Here is a 17,700-nt window from a genome sequence, read left to right on the forward strand (position 1 = left end):
TCGTACGAGATGCTGATCCAGGCGTTGTACACAGCCATCGTGTCCTTGCGGCTGTACGGATGCCGGCCTACATCCTCCTCCTCCTCGGCCGCCTCCACCTCTTCCTCCACGGCGTCGAATGCCCTAGAGCTTCCACCGCCTTGTCCTCCTTCCGGAGTGGGTTCATCTGGATAATCCTCCTGAATTTGGGATAATCCATGCGAATACCTCGGAGCGGAGGGACGAGCGTATGCATCAACATCAAAATGGGGTGGTTGGTACCCCGCTGGCGTCGACGAGCCCTGGGTGCCCAGCGTCGACGAACCAAAACCGGAGCCGGAATCACCCAAGATATTGTACATGCCCCCAGTCTCCAAACGCGTTGATGTCAAACCCGCCGGAGCAACCCTCGTTTCCGTCGCCGGACATTTTGTGATGAAAATTGGAGAGGTTAGATGAAAATTGGAGAGGAGATGAAGATGATTTGGGAATAATAGATGTGTGTTTGTGTGTAATGAGGATGAAATATGAGTATTTATAGAGTAAAAAATAAAAAATAAAAAAAACGGTCGAAAAAAAACGGTAATATTACCGTTTTCATTTTTTAAATTTTTTTTAATATTAAATTTGATTTTTTTTTAAAAATGATTTATTGCGTCAGCGTGACGAAGCCACTCGCGGGCCGGCGAGTGGGCGTCACGCGTGGCGAGCCAGCCCGTGAGACGTCTCAGTGGGAAGGGTGTCTCGGCGAGACCGGGACGAGACGGGGCGCTGCAACGCGTCTCGCTGCCGTCTCGCCTCGGCGGGACGAGATACGAGCCACCCGCGGGACACGTTGCGGGTGGCCTCAGAAAAATCAAATTTTCTGAAATAATGTATCTAAATCTTTTATTAAGTTAAGTTGAATAGAACGAAAGTCTCAAACCTTTGATACATATTAGTGTTAAGTGTATCTAACTCTTAACTTGTACTCCATCAAAAGGCATGAATAGAACGAAAGTCACCAACCTTTGATACATATAGTGTTAAGTGTATCTAACTCTTAACTTGTACTCCATCAAAAGGCATGTGCGTAGAGAAAGTAAGTCACGCTTAATAGATCCACACTTTACTTTCATTTCTTACTTTTTTAACAATTGACATAGAAATAAAGAGACAACAAATGTTTTATTTTTTTTAATTAAAAAGGAAATGACTATGAAACGTACTAAAATAGCAAAATGACTCTATTATTATTGAACGGATGAAGTAACATGTAAATTTTAATGAGCAAGTTATGTGCATTTATAATTTTAAAATATACTACCATAGAGTATATTTTTCTTTCTCTATACTATATCTATCTTATCTTTATTACAAATTTTATCATTATCAATCTTACTTACTTTACCAATTATACCATTCAAATGCTATAAAACTTATTATAGACAAGACACATTAAATAAAAATATATATATAAAAAATATTTATTGGGTTAATTCAATGATGGATGTATAAATTATTCGCATTGAAGGTTGATGCACATGTTAGAGAAATTAATAGTCTACTGAGTAATGTTGGATTGAACGAAAGTTACCACTAATTTAAACATATAATTAAAATTTATAAAAAGTTATATATTTTTTAAATATTGTACATAAATATTTATTAAAGTAGATTAGATATATTAAATGAAAATTATAATGGTATAGTACTATATATATTTTTATATATCTAACTCGTGAATACGAATTTTGATATAACTAACTTAAATTATGAGTTAGTTACATCAAAAGGTGGGTAAGATAAGATGTTAATGGTTGCCAACATGTTCTCACCATGAGTGTGGATCCACCTTTTAATAGATCCATACCTTTTGCATTTCTTTTATTTTCAATTTGTTTGAATTTGTTGAATTTAACTTGCACCATATGCATCTTAAACAAAAGAAACTTATCATAGTAAGAAAATACTAATGCTAATGAAAACCTAATGGTAATATACAGTGTTTAACAATTATATTTTTCTCTTTATATATTTTTCTTATTTTATGTAGTTCCTTTGTCCACAAATACATGTTCTAAATTTTCTTCTTAGCTTCCTTCACCGTTATATGTCCCAATTATATTTAACAATTTTGTTACATGAATCACATATTTAACCAGCTCATTTCACTCATATTTTATCATAAAATTTAAATATAAAAGTAAATTTCTTAATAACTTTTTCCATTCACTATATTTTACACTTTTTAAAATTTAAGCTGAGTCAAAATAGAATGAGTATTTATGGATGAAAAAATAATTAAAAAACATATTCTCTGTCCCTGAAGAGTATTCACTATTTCCTTTTTCGTATGTCACCAAAGAGCATGAACATTTCAATTTTGGAAACTCTCTTTTCTCTAATGAGATGAAACTCATTCTCCACTAGCAATACTTAAAAAAACTTTCTCTATCTATCTCTTTTACTTTACCAATAATGCAAAAAACCCGCGTCATACTCTTTGGAGACGGAGGGAGTATCATAGATAAAATGCATGTTATGTTGTGTTGATTCACTAATGGTAATGGGGGTAAATTATTTTTTTTAATAAAAGGCGAAAGAATAGTTTGCTATGTGCTCAACGCGCGGCTACATATGGGGGGTGGGGGAGGGGTATAAATTATTATATTTACATGGAAGGTTGACGTAGAATGGAAGTACAACTAATTTAAATCTATAGGATATAAGTATATAAAAGGCGAGTTTTGAATAAATTAACATAATTGTCATTCTAACCGTTACATTTTGATTTCAATGCATAATTTATAATTGCCATCAGACCCGTTACATATTAATGTAAAAAAGTTTTTGCATTCATTATGTAAAAAATGAAAGATTTTAAAAGTTGAGATTAAATTCGTACGTCCTTCAGTATTTAGAATTAAATTCACACGCTTTTCAGAATTTGTCATTTTTATTGCATATTGTTGACAAAGGCTTTCATATATCAAATCCATCTGCTACAACTAAGGAGCCTCAAAATAAATTAATAATAGGTGTGAAGTGTTACACTAGTATATAAATGTTTATTGAGATAATTAAATTAAATGAATTCACAAAGTTTCAATGTATCTAACCATTAAATACGACTTTTGATGTATATAACTCTGACTAGGAGTCATGTATATCAAAAGATGTGCTTATTATAGTGGTCTTATCGGTTAAAAGATCCATACTCTTTGTTTTTTTCTTTTTGTTTGAATCTTAGTTTATTGAGGTATGTTGAAATAAATGAGAGCTAATACTAATTCAAATATATAATTAACTTAAAACTACTCCAGTCCAAAAAAAAATAGACAAAATTGTAAATGACAAAAAATTTAATAAGCAAATGGTAAAGTATGAGAAAGAGGAAAAATAATGTTAAAATAGCATTAGTGGATTGTGAGGTTCATATTATAAAATGATGTGTGGTTAATATTCCCCCATCCCTGAAAAGGATTACGAATTATTTTTTTTAGTCCGTCTCTGAAAAGTATGAACTTTTTAATTTTAGAAATCCTACTACACCGATAGGGGTGAGCAAAAAAACCGGAAACCGAATATCCGAACCGAACCAAATCGAAATTTTGAAATTCGGTTCGGTTTTTTCGGTTTTTCGGTTTGGTTCGGTTTTAAAAATTAAAAATTTTCAATTTTTCGGTTCGGTTCGGGCGAAGAAAAAAACTGAAAAACCGAATTATATATATTCTATTAATTTAATATATTATATTATATATAATATATATATTCTTTTAATATATTCTACTATATAATATATATTATATGTATTATTAATTTTATATTATATATAAATATTCTATTAGTATATATAAAATAAAATAAAATCCACATATATAAATATATATTTATATTTTATATTTATTTTTTTCAGGTTTTTCGGTTTTTCGGTTTTTTTTTTCGAGTTTTTCGGTTTTGTTCGGGTTTTTCGGTTTTTTAAGTTCGGTTTTTGGTTTTTCGGTTTCGGTTTTTCAGTTTTTTGGGTTCGGTTCGGTTTGGATTTTGAACTAAATTCGGTTTTTCGGTTTTGGTTCGTTTTGGCAAAAAACCGAACCGAAACCCGAATGCACACCCCTATACACCGCTAATAATGTGAACCTCATTTTCCACTAATACTATTTCCACAATTCTTTCTCCACGTCTCTTTTATTTTACCAATTATGCATTAGGACATCCACAATGGGGCGCCCTAAAGCCCGCCCTATGCACCGCTACGTCAGCATTTAATCCTCCTGCCCTTCCACCTGCAGTGGGGCGCCCTATAGGTTTTACTATTGTTTTGTTAATTAATTTAAATGTTTTCAAATATATAAATGCAAACTAATTAAAAAACACAACGATTAAATAGAAACGGCAAATAATACATTGATTAAAAAAAGTTACAATGGTTATAAATAAAAAAAAATTGACTATTCTACAAAAGCCCCAACTTCCGGCGCAACTCATCGATCAACCCCTGGAGGAATTCGGCTCTGGTCGGATCCGTACACTTCATAAGAGCATTGTGCGTATCCAACAACGTCCGCGCCATCGAGGCCGTTGCCAAATCCATGTAGGCAATTGTTGCCGGGGTCGGGGTCGGGATCGGCGATGGGGGGCGACGGCCGTGGAGGATGTCGTCTTCGTCTTCCCCTTGTTCTTCGCAGCCTTGACGCCTATAGGACGCCGCCGGGAGGACATCGGTGTGCCGGAACTCTATTCCTCCGTGCACGTCCGGTTGAGGTCCACCGGACGAGTTCCGCTTTCGCTGGTCGTGTAACCACCAGTGTCGGTGGTCTTCGTCCTCTTTGTCGCACGGGTGTGCAGAATCCCGCCTTGGAACTTCTGCTTGTCCCTCAAGAGCGCCAGATGCTGAAATGCTTGAAGTCGCCGTACATGGATTGTTACGACAACAGCGCTCTATCGCGCACGTCACTCAAGCTCTCGCCGCTTCCCTGATCCCTCGAGCACTTCTCGTACTCTGCCGCAAACAGGTTGACTTGCTTCTTCACCTGATCCCAGTGCTTGCGGAGCTGCTCCCTTTGGCGCTTGTACGCGCTCGGCGACTTCGCCTCATTGTAGCGCTCTGCGATGCGCTCCCAGTACGCGAGCTGCTTTTGGTTGTTCGTGAATATTGGGTCCTCCAATATATCCACCCAACACCTCGCCAAGACGAGGGTTTCATCCGGCTGGTAGTTTGTACGGCCGGGGGCGTACTCTTCATTCGTTGCCAGAGGTGGCAACTTGTACGGGCGGTGCTTGGTCCGCTTCTTTCTGGCGGGGGCGGCGGCCGAGGGCTCGTCGGCGGAGGGGGCGGCGGCGGCGCGACGGGAAGGGGCGGCAGGGCGAGTTTGAGATGGCTCCATGTAAGAGAGACCGTACGAATCCGTACTGAAGTCGGGGTCGTACTGCGTGTTGTGGTCGAACGACCGATATTCGCCAGGTTGTGTACCCGGCCACCGTGCGCCATCTCCAAATATCGGGCTACCAGGACTTGAGTATCCACCGGAATCCATTTTATAGCGTAATTTGAGAGTTGAAAAGTGAATCGAAAAGTTACAAATGAAATCTGAGGATAGGGTATTTATATAAACAAAAATTTTGAATTTTTTTATAAAAAAACTAAAACGCGTTGCATCGTCCGCGTCGCCCACAGTGGGCGGATGATCCGCGGACTAAGCTTAGGGCGCGGACGACGCATCGTCCGTCGTCCGCGCACCCACTGTGGCGGACGATAGGGCGCCCGATGCATCGGGCGCGTTATCGTCTGCCCCATTGTGGATGCTCTTAAAATCCGTGCTCAACTAAATGTTCAAACTTTCTAGGGACGGAAGGAGTATTGAAACGTGGTCTGTCGTGTGAGTGTGTGTATAATAAATTCCTAGATCGAGCTACCAAGTCCACTGAATCCACTAAACACTAGGTCTAGGAACTCAAAGCGACACGGAAGACTCTGGCTATGGACACACAAACTCTCGTGTTTCAAAGATCCCTCAACACGTTATACTATAGACTAGTATAGAGAAGCAATGGGTCGATCCCACGAAGATGGACGCGCAAGAAAGCATCTAGAGATTTTTTGTTAGAAAACGGCTGCTGCCACGCAAACTTTGGTTGAGGTATTCTACTTCTAGACCTAGGCACAAAATTAGACACTAGACCTAGTAAACTGTAAACAACATGCAGTGCTTTAACATCCTTAGAACTACGGAATTTTAAACTTACTTCCTAGATAGAGCAAACGATTACCAACTATAGCTAAACAGAACACAACTAAAAATTGGGGACCAACTTCCAGAAATATCAAATACGGAATTAAAGCTGCAACTAACTAACAAAGCATCTAACTGACAACGACATGCATCACATCAACTAAATCAAACACGAAGATGGAGAAAACAGAGCATATACCGAGATTCAAACAAAATGTAAAAATTCGGACGTCGGAAACTTGCAAACAACCGGAAATAAAACAGATCTACGTATACTAGGCGGAATGAAATGAAAACACGAAAGCTAGGCATAAATCTCAATCACTCTTCAGATCCAACGTCGGAAACTCAATCCACTCCGGATCCAAGCAGTCCGAACCCAACAGCAACCAAAATCAACTCCATAGTTCCCGATTCACCCAGATCTACTTCGATCAACACCAGATTCCAGCAATTTCACCAAATTCATCAACCAACACAAAACTCAAACATCCAACTCAGCAACTACAACAAACGCAAAATAATGAACACCCATAATCGAAATCAACAGAAACTCGTTAATGGCGGAAAACAGAAATTTCATAAACTAAAGCATTTCGACAGAAAATAGGGCCGAGCTCCGAACGGCGAAGCTCGGTGAAATTCACGACAGAAAACTAAAATGAAAGCGATTTAAATTGTTTCTTCGCCCTCCACGAGGACGGTGTTACTCCGACGACTAACTAGTAACCAGTAACCCAGAACTACCCTACAATTTTCCCATCAAAACCCAAAAGTGTGTAGAAGTGAAGTGAGCTGCAAACTAAATCTGTTACTGAGGTCCCCACCGAGAGGATCCCTCCAGATTGCATGCTTCCTTCCTTATATAGGTGCGGTAGGATCTTCTAGAAACCTTCGCAGAAATCTCCATTCTGCCCTTCAGCTTCACGATCCCTCCGTCTAGTTGTTTCCTCCGAATTTGCTCACTTATTCACCATAATTGCATGGTCCTTGGAATCCACCTTCTTTGTTCCTCGACCTGGTGAATTCTTCTACACACCTGACTTAAAAACATGTGTTAAACCTTATAATTGTATGAATTTACCCCCTACACCTACGCATGAAATTAGCTTTATCAAGTATGTTGTTTAAAACTTTACAGATTTAGAATTTGTTTAATTTTGAAGGACGACCCAAAGTTGTAAAACTACTTTATTTTTTATAGACGAAGATAGTAGAAAAATATGAGTTTTCAAAATTTTGTATATAAATGTTAAGTGAGTTATATTGAATTAAATGAAAGGTAGTATCTTTTGATCTATTTTATTATTAAATGTGACTTTTAATATATTCAACTCTTAAGTACGTCTTTTGATGTTTTTAACTTTAATTTTGAGTTAGGTATATCAAAAAATGTGCTTATTGAGAAGTGAGTGTCTCTATGATTGTGGATTTCTTTGTCTCTATGATTGTGGACACCGCTGTTAAAGGCCCCACACTTGTTTTGAATTTCTTTGTCTACTTTATGATTTATAAAGTTATGCTAATAGTTATTACTAATTTGAATCTATAATTAATTTATTAGAAAATGTTATAAGTTTTAAGAAATTTGGATTTAAAATTTTCTTTTGTTATATTGAATTAAATTTAAATTAATAACTTTTTCTATTTAATATAATTAGTATTTGACATTTTTGATATATTTGACTTTTGAATACGTCTTTAAATGCATTTAACTCTAATTCGAGTTAGATGCATCGGAAGACGTGCCAATAAAAAGTGGGTGGTAGCTAGCATGTGGGCTCCATGACAGCTGCCCATTTCAAAAGATTCAAAATGTATGCTTTTCTTTTTGACTCTTTCACTTTTATTTTCATTTTCATTTTCATTTTCAAATTTCAAATTATTTAAAATTATTGAATTTAGTAATACAACAATATCTACATAACAGTATGCCTCTTATATAAATGTTTACAAGATTTAATTTGATATAGCATGGGTAACAGGGAAATTTTAATGAGCTAAGCTATGTTCATTTAAGATTTTAAATTATACTGTATTATATAGTACTCCCTCCGTCCCCGAATAAGAGTCGCTAATTTCCATTTTGGGCCGTCCCCCATTAAGAGTCACTCTTCATTTTTACCATAAATGGTAGTTGGCCCCACATTCTACTAACTCACTCCACTCACATTTTATTATAAAACCAATATAAAAATGTGGGTCCCACATTCCACTAACTTTTTCAACCAACTTTTCTCTACATTTCTTAAAACTCGTGCCCGGTCAAAGAGCGACTCCTATTAGGGGACGGAGGGAGTAATTTTTTTATGTTTCAATTTCTTATTTTTTGTTGTTTATTTTGTTTATTTGCTTCGGCATAAATATTATTTTTTCCATTTCTAATTGTGAGGTTTTATAATGATAATTTCAGAGTAAAGCATTAAAGCAATTTTAGATATTATGATAGCTTTGAAATTTTGTTAAATTATATTTTTTCCAAATCATGTTAACTATGTAGTAACAATAAAATAAAAGGAAAAGTTTATATTAAACGATATTTTGGTATGTTATAGTAAAAGTATTTTCGATCAAAGCACTTAATTATCAAATAAATACAATCGTCTTATTTATTAAGTAAAACATGTAGTAATAACTTTCGTAATTAAACTTGATATTCTTCTTACCATCATACATTCACACTAAATACGATTCCTCAAAAAACACACACGCACTAAAACAGCCACTTTTTCACCTCCTTTTTCTTCTTCCTTGTTTCCTCCATTTCTCACCTCCTTCAACCACTTCTCCCCCAAATTCACACACACAACACACACACTAAACCCTCCCCCACTCCCTCCGCCGCCGGACCACCAAATTCCTCCAGAAATGGATTATAATTCGCTGCTCCCGTTCCCGGATTTGAACCACCTTCCCTCCACCTCCTCCACCTCCCCCACCCCTCTCATCGTCCCCAAAATCGAACCTAAGCTCGAGCCTCTAGACGAAACCCTACCGTCTCCGCTGCCGCCGGCGGCGCCACCCGCTCTCGACCTCTTCTCGGAATACAATCGTCTCTGCGGCTTATTCCAGTCCACAATTCCCGGGGGAATTCAGCCAAACGGCGCCGTTTCAGCTCTTCCGAATTCGCACCCCGATTCACTGGCGCTTGTACCCGTACCCGACCCGAATCCGAACCTCTCCGACGTCGTCGTTCTGTCGCCACCTGGAAGCGGGCGGAAGCTGCCGAACCGCTCCGCCGAGATGGTGCGGATCACGGATCTCAAGGCGGAGGACGAGCTCTACTTCCGCGACACGGTGAGGAAGACGCGGATGCTCTTCGAGTCGCTTCGCATCTTCGCAATCGTGGAGGACGAGAAGCGGCGGGACACTCTTGGCGCGAACCGCCGCACCAGGGGGGATTTGAAGGCGGCGGCGATAATGAGGGAGCGGGGGCTGTGGATCAACCGTGACAAGAGGATCGTGGGGAGTATGCCGGGGGTTTTGGTAGGGGATGCGTTCTTTTTCAGGATGGAATTGTGTGTGATTGGATTGCACGGGCAGGCGCAGGCCGGGATTGATTACGTTCCGTCCAGCCAGAGCTCGAATGGGGAGCCGATTGCGACGAGCATTATTGTTTCAGGTGGATATGAAGATGATGAGGATTCAGGGGATGTGATAGTGTACACTGGACATGGAGGGCAGGACAACCATGGAAGGCAGGTGATGCACCAGAAGCTTGAATGTGGGAATTTGGCTTTGGAGAGGAGCATGCATTATGGGGTCGAGGTGAGGGTGATTCGCGGCTTTAAATATGAAGGTAGTGCTAATGGTAAGGTTTATGTGTATGATGGATTGTATAAGATTGTTGATACTTGGTTCGATGTCGGGAAGTCGGGGTTTGGGGTTTTCAAGTTCAAGCTTATTAGGATAGAGAATCAGGTGGAGATGGGGAGTAGTATCTTTAAGTTTGCTGTGAGTTTGAGGACGCAGCCGTTGGGTGCCCGGCCTAGAGGCTATATCTCGCTTGATTTGTCGAACAAGAAGGAGAACTTTCCGGTTTTTTTCTTCAATGATGTTGATATGGATCATAGTCCGATGTATTGCGACTATCTTGTTACTACTGTTTTTCCACCATATGTGTATAATGTTGGAAGGGGTAATGGTTGTAATTGTGCGGGGGGGTGTCTGGATGATTGCTTATGTGCTATGAAAAACGGGGGTGAATTTGCGTATGATTTGCAGGGGATTTTGGTAAGGGGGAAGCCTTTGATATTTGAGTGTGGGCCACATTGTAGTTGCCCTCCCACTTGTCGTAATCGTGTGACGCAGAAGGGGGTTAGGAATAGATTTGAAGTGTTTAGGTCGAAGGAGACTGGTTGGGGAGTGAGGTCACTGGACTTGATCCCGGCTGGTTCTTTTATTTGTGAGTTTGCGGGAGTTGTTCTCACTCGAGAGCAAGCACAGATATTCACAATGAATGGTGATAGGTTGGTTTACCCTAGCCGTTTTACCGGAAACTGGAAACAATGGGGAAATTTGTCAGAAGTATTCTCCGATTATGCTTGCCCAGAATCTCCATCAGTCCCTCCTCTGGATTTTGCCATGGATGTTTCTAGAATGAGGAACATTGCATGCTATTTGAGCCATAGTACAAGTTCGAACGTCATGGTGCAGTTTGTATTGTATGATCATAATAACTTATCTTTCCCGCATGTCATGCTATTTGCTATGGAGAATATACCTCCCCTTAGAGAGCTGTCTCTTGATTATGGTGTAGCTGATGAATCAAATATGGGAAAACTTGCAATCTGCAACTAATCCCTCTCTTGTTAAGTTGGATTGATGGTAAACATGCTGGAGGAAGCTTTTGCTAAGGTAACTTTTACTTTCTATCTTTTTGAACGATTAGTTTCTTTTGATTTATCGGACTTTGAGTTGTTAATTTAAGTTGTTAAAAATCTCTGTATGTGGACAAAAGATCAGTGTGTGCCTTTTTCATATTTAAACACACATTGTTTATTTTCTATTGTGCTTTTGCTTCCATATGTGACCGTGACATACTCATCACTTCTTTGGACCTAGTGTAGCTCTGGACTCTTCTACTCTTCTTTGCTTGACAACAACATGCTTGTGCTAGAATTGTTAATAGAAAATTATACTTGATTGTTTGTAGTAGCCTAGTCGGTGATGCTGTTCTTTGGATGATATGTTCAATGATCATAAAGGCTAGGTTTGAATGTCTGATTATCAAACGTCTAGTAATTGTATCTGAATTTATGATGGGATAATTAAATAAATTAATGTTTTTGTGACGAGCTAAAATGAAAAGAAAGATGAAACATAAGAACTTTTGGAGCTTAATACATAAGTAGAGCACAACAAGACTTACTTCTGACTCCCGTGTTACTAGAAGCTCCACAAAAATCTAAATGGGATGGTGGTCAACTTGGGTTGGGCTAATATCTTAGTGCTATTGCTCAAGCGTACATCTATTTGATTCCCACAATACCATTCCATAGAAGTTGACTAAATATCTTTCAAGAAAACAAATCAATGAATAATCCTTCCATTTTCTTTATTAAATTTGACCTTGGAGAACTAAGCAAACAACTTCTATTTATTGGAGGCAATATGGGACTGGAGCCCCATTGAAGAATCTGCTAATAAGATGGAGTTAGTCCATATAGACATGATGCTCTTCTACATATTTTATTAAATGGAGGATCTTTAAGGTTTAGACTTTAGAATGTGCTAGAGTGCTGTTAGGAATATGCTAATACCCTATTTTGTAGTTTCCAAAATTTCTTCGTATTGGCTTCCTTCCACGGGAAAATATTTTCTTTTGATTTGCTTGTGTCAAGTCGTCAACATCTTTAAGAATTTAAGACATTTCGATGGAAAACAACAAATTTTGTGAAAAGTTTTGTTCATTCAAATATATAGATTCTCATTAATGAAGCCGATAGAAGTTCATGGGTTCCATCTTGAAATCTATTAGTGATAAGTGGAGTAGTCCATTAGACTTATATACTTATATAGCGGTTCTAGTTCTTTCTTCAGACCAATGTGGTGATCTTGTAGGGTTTGGGTTTTTTTCTAATTGTGTGGGACCAGACCTCCATCAAATTGGAACAAATTCGAAGCCTAGATATATTGTCGTGTCAAGCATTTTTTGTTTTAGTCCATGTATATTGTTGGGTCATACTCCCTCTGTCCCACTATAAATGAGGAGTTTCTTTTGGGCACAGTTTTCAAGAAAATGATATTTATTGAATTAAGCGGAGAGAATAAAGTAGGAGAGAAGAAAAAGTAGGAGAATATAGTAGGAGAGAAGAAAAAGTAGGAGAGAGGGAATAAAGTAAGAGATGGAAAGGGTGTTACTTTTGCCAAAAAAGGAAATCAATGACTACAGTGCGACAACCTAAAATGTAAAGTTGATCACTTATGGTGGGACGAAGGGAGTATAAAGTTTGAACCCATGGTTGACGACTTGCTTTGATATCTGCACTGATATCATGATAGTAGTTACTGACATTCTATCTATCATGATAGTAGCTCATGACATTTCATCTTAAAATTGGTGATGAGTAGAGTAGCCCATGAAACTTATATAGTGGTCACGTTCTCTCTTTACACAAATGTATGTCATTTGTTTTGTTTCATTTTTCCAACATACCCTTGATGAACTTTTACGTGATTACATGTAAAAGGGTTTAGATGATGCTTATACAACGTTAATGTATTTCTTAATGAATACTGGCAAGTGAACTTAATGAATTGAATGGGTTAATTTTGTCAAAAAATACCGACTCCGTCCCATAAAAATGAGCATTTGAAATGACAAGGGTATTAATGTACAATTGGTAAAGTAAGAGAGAGGAGAAGAATGATAGTTAAGTAGTGTTAGTGGATAGTGGGACCCACATTGTTATTAGTATTTAATGAGTTGTAATAGTGGGTCACATTGGTATAAATGATAAATAAATTGAACTATATAAGTAATGAGTTGAGGACAACTTTCCATAAATGGAAATGCCCATATTTTAATGGGACGGACGAAAATGTAAAATGCAAATATGGGACGGAGGGAGTATATAAGGTGGATACTTTGCTTATCCTAGTTTGGGTTATAGACTTTCATAGCCACCAAGAATGTGAAATAATTTGCTTTTAATTCTCATAGGACATATAACCAAAGATATCAAAATTTCCATTGTTAGAAATTTTTATCACACATTTATTCTAGACTGTGGAGAGGCCATGCTATATCTAGTCTTGAGTAAAAAAGATGTAGAAAACAATCTTATCTCCCACAAAGAATTATTCTTTTGCATTATCTGCCATTCGATTTATTCTTTTGCCTTATCTGCCATTCGATTTATTCTTTTGCCTTATCTAACGCAATATTTATTATTAGGAAATATCTCTTGTAATTTTATGTTGCTTAGTCTATTTCCTTGTGTAGGTACACATATGACAATACAGGCAAGGCATTAAACATATATGCTGGGTAGAAGACTCCTTCACATACTTTTTGCGGTCGTTTCTGATGATTGTGGAGGTAGTAGCTGCTGATTCCTGCCCTGGAGATTACTGCTGGTTTTGTGCCTTGATGCGTTTTTGACATCCCTGCAGCGCACAAATAGTAAAAGAAATACGAGTATGCAGCTGCTCTCTGCTTGATGGATTCGTCTAAATATCCGAGAAGCAAATGCTGCACGCTCTACTCTAGATATTAGAAAATCTTCGGTGAGATTATCCTTTTGTCATCAGCCCGTGTATATGAAATTCCGACATGCATCATATAGGTGTAAGTTCTTGGATAATTTCTTCCTCTAACATATAATCTCTTAGCTAGCTGTGGGAGGAGCCATTTGCTTTTTGTCTTCTTAACAATCTCCCCATTTTTTGCATTCCAAAATTTTATAGAACCATATTTGATATATCTGATATGTAACTGTCATTTGTTTGCATACTTAGTCAGTAGTACACTTATGTAAGTTGTAGACGATGATGACGACGACGGCGACGACGACGACGTCTGTGTGTGTTACTTATTTTTACTCTACTTATTTTCTGAGGAAAGTGGTAGATGATGATTCATCCATTGTTGGTTAGCAATTTTAGTTTTCACAAACATTTTGTTTGCAGTTTTATTATCTTACTTATTTCAGTTGCATTTCATTCGTTATATAGTACACATAGATACAAGACTTTGAATTCCACTAATTTTTTGAATTCTGTATTTTCTTTTAGAAGTATTTTGTAAAGTCCATGTAAAAAATGGTTACTCCTAATCATGGACAGAGTTTAGGTTGGATTAACAAAAGTCAACAATATATTTAATTATTAAATATAATTTTTGATATATCTAACTAGTACAAGTTATGTTCGTAAATGCAAGTGAGTAGTTGGCCAACATGTGGTTTCTTATTAGAGTGGGTCAACTTGTTATAAAACCTATCTTTGCTTTGAATCTTTCTGTTTTGAGTTTCAAACTTATTTTTTCTTTATCAAAATTATTGGATATGAATCACTTTACTAACATACACAATATGCAATAAAATAAGTATGAGTTAAAATTTGATGTAATAAAAAAGATATTTTAATGAGCTTACGATCATTATTGTTTTAAAATATATATATTTTATACAACTTTATTAGTTAATAATATTTATATATTGTATAAATAAAATAAATTTTTGATTATGGATAGCTCATTAATAAAAGTATAGCATTGAAAAGAAAATAAAGTTATGTTGGGTTGATCTACTAATGGGAGTAATGATTATAATAATATAGGAAAAATAATTATTGAGTTATGTTGGATTAAATGAAAGTTACCATTAATTAAAAACTTATAATTAGCTTTATAAAAAAGTCAGATTTTCTTTGCAAATATTGTATATAAATTTTGTCGAGTTAAAAATCGATAAAATAATAGTCTCTATTTTTTATTTATCCAACTGCTAGGTAACTTTTGATATACCTAACTTTTGAATACGCCTTTTGATGTACCTAACTCTAGTTATGAGTTGGTTACATCAAAAGATATATCCATTGAAAATGGGTGGTTGGCTAACATCTCATTAATCAGATTCATAAATCATTAATGAAACTATTGACAATGTTCACTCTAAAACATATCACTTCCAAATACAAGAAAATAAGATCTATAAAACTTCAATTGACAATAAATTGATCTAATAAAAGAATTGGAGCATTATATTCAAGAAAAATATTTCCACTTCAATACAGGCTAAAGAAACATGATCTAAAAATGAAGCTCACCTTATCTGTTAAAACATTCTCAACCACCTTCACAACATCATCTTTCTCTTGTTCTTGCACTTGATCAAGTAGCACAGAAACCATCGATGGATAGACTGAGAAACCCCTTCGGCTCATTTTCCCAGAAGATTGGAATTGCCTTATAGCAAACCTTTGTTCACCACCCTATCGAGTTCACAGCCACATTTCTCCATTTCTCAAAGCAAAGCAAAGCGAAGACCATACCTATCTGCTAACATAAAATGAAGTTCGCATTTTCTCCGGCACAACTCTCTTAATCATCTCCCCAAGTACACTGTATTTCCGTTGTTTTTGCACTTCACAAAGAAGCTTTGAAGCCATAGATGAATTGACTGAGAAACCCCTTCGGCTCATTTCCTCGAAGACTGGAATTGCCTTCTGAAGATCATTTCTTTTCAGCAACTCTTCGATCACAACATAATATGTCACGCCATCAGGCGGGCAGCCACATCTCTCCATTTCTTTAAGCAACCATATTGCCTCCCTCGTCAGACCTCTTCCACATAGCAAGCCAATAACAGCAGTATATGTCATAACATCAGGTCTTAAACCTTTAGAAGGAAGTAGGTAGAAAACATCTCTAGCGAGGTCCAGTTTTCCTTCTCTACACAATCCACTGATAAGGATATTATACGTGATCATATCTGGATTAACTCCTCGCTCTTCCATTGAGTGCACTAGTGACAACGCATAATCCATTTGACGAGCCTTGCGCAGGCCATCCAACAAGATATTACACGTAATCACATCAGGATGCACATTTTGAGCTTGCATATCATTGAAAAGTCTCCAGGCATCGGCACATTTGCCTACACTAAGCAATCCATGTATCATGGCGTTATAGGTACTAGTTGTGTGGCGTAAGCCTCTACGGGAAACTTCAAGAAAGACGGCCCAAGCTTCATTTACTCTTCGTTTCTTGCAATATCCATCAATCAAGCTGCTATACGCGATCATATTGGGCTCAATACCTCTATCCGCTAGGTAATCAAGCAAGTCTTTCGCTCGATCCATTTCCCCTTGCGAACAATAGCCATCTATCAACGTAGTGTAAGTGTAAGCATCCGGAGAAACCCTCTGCTCCAACATAATTCCCACCATATCCTCCGCCTCCTTCACCATCCCCTTCTTGCAAAGAATGTTGATGAATATATTAAAAGCGGCCGCATTCAAACGCATTTTAGCATCGCGCATATCGCAAATCAATTTCCTCATGTCTTCCCACCTCCCAGCAACGCACAAGTTATAGATCATCGAAGTATACGTGGCAGCATCGGGTAAAACGCCCCTCTCGACCATTTTCGGCCATAGCTGCATCGCATCATCAACCATCCCACCCTTGCACAAAGCATCAAGCACAGTTTTATAAGCATGGACACTAGCCTTGTAGCCCGTCTTCGCCAACACCTCAAGATGATAACACGCTGCACCAGCGTTCCCCCCTTCGCTAAGCCCTTTAATCAGAGTCGCAACCATAACATCATTAACCTCACAAAGTTCACAAGCTAACACCTTTCTAAACAAAATCTCTGCTTCAACTGAATTACCATCTCTAAAAAGCCCTTTCAAGAGAGTGGTAAAAGTCGCCACATTTGGCTCATGCCCTAGCTTCAATAAGCTGCCCAACATAGCGAAACCTAGATCAACCCGTTTGAGATGGCAATAGCAATTGACTGCGATATTGAACGTGTAGTTATTTATCACCACGCTCGATTGACGCGTTTCATCGAACATGGAGAGGGCAATCAAGTAATGTTTCATCTTGACGGTAACAGACAACAATTTGTTGAATACAGTATGGGAGGGGTGTGGACTAACGCTCATCATTTCACGGTACAATGAAACCGCATCATATACGTCATTTATGTGGCTGAAATCTGGGTAAGGGAGAGGGATTTGAGCAGTTTTACCCGGTTTGACCAGAGTTAGGCGAGGAATCAGAGCTCTCGCACAAGCCGCCATGCTCCTTCGCAAGATTTTTGTTTCAGACAATTGTTCTGTACAACTTCAGTATTGGAGTATTTCATTTGGCAAAATCAATCGCTTAGATTTCATGTTTGCAAAGATCCGTCCTTTTGAATAAAGAAAAGAGAAATATGTTATTCATAAAAAAAACGAAAAAAAATAAATAGTAGTATCAATCTTGGCCAATTCAATCCCAGGCAATATTGAGACAAATTAATCTTAAATAATGCACTAATTATCGAGCCAA

The 17,700-nt window shown here is 37.7% G+C and overlaps 2 protein-coding genes across 3 annotated transcripts; one reads left to right on the forward strand and one right to left on the reverse strand.

Moving 5' to 3' along the window:
• The first annotated feature begins 8,893 nt into the window (after positions 1-8,893).
• On the forward strand, positions 8,894-14,313 carry LOC121777332 (histone-lysine N-methyltransferase family member SUVH9-like). 2 transcript variants are annotated; one of them, XM_042174556.1, is made up of 2 exons: positions 8,894-11,051; positions 13,625-14,313. In XM_042174556.1, the coding sequence occupies exon 1, from the start codon at positions 9,063-9,065 to the stop codon at positions 10,992-10,994; it is 1,932 nt and encodes a 643-aa protein (XP_042030490.1). In that variant the 5' UTR covers positions 8,894-9,062; the 3' UTR covers positions 10,995-11,051; positions 13,625-14,313. The 2 variants fall into 2 exon arrangements, with proteins under 2 accessions (XP_042030490.1, XP_042030489.1); XM_042174555.1 differs by having other exon boundaries at positions 13,642-14,313.
• A 1,061-nt stretch (positions 14,314-15,374) lies between these two features.
• LOC121775747 (putative pentatricopeptide repeat-containing protein At1g12700, mitochondrial) lies at positions 15,375-17,700 on the reverse strand. Its single transcript, XM_042172784.1, has one exon. The coding sequence runs from the start codon at positions 17,448-17,450 to the stop codon at positions 15,693-15,695; it is 1,758 nt and encodes a 585-aa protein (XP_042028718.1). The 5' UTR covers positions 17,451-17,700; the 3' UTR covers positions 15,375-15,692.

The sequence above is a fragment of the Salvia splendens genome, chromosome 18, assembly GCF_004379255.2.
Source record: "Salvia splendens isolate huo1 chromosome 18, SspV2, whole genome shotgun sequence".
In the NCBI taxonomy this organism is placed as follows: Eukaryota; Viridiplantae; Streptophyta; class Magnoliopsida; order Lamiales; family Lamiaceae; genus Salvia; species Salvia splendens.

Coding starts and splice junctions, on each gene's coding strand:
- LOC121777332 (XM_042174556.1), top strand. CDS start 9,063: ATGGATTATAATTCGCTGCTCCCGTTCCCGGATTTGAACCACCTTCCC.
- LOC121775747 (XM_042172784.1), bottom strand. CDS start 17,450: ATGGCGGCTTGTGCGAGAGCTCTGATTCCTCGCCTAACTCTGGTCAAA.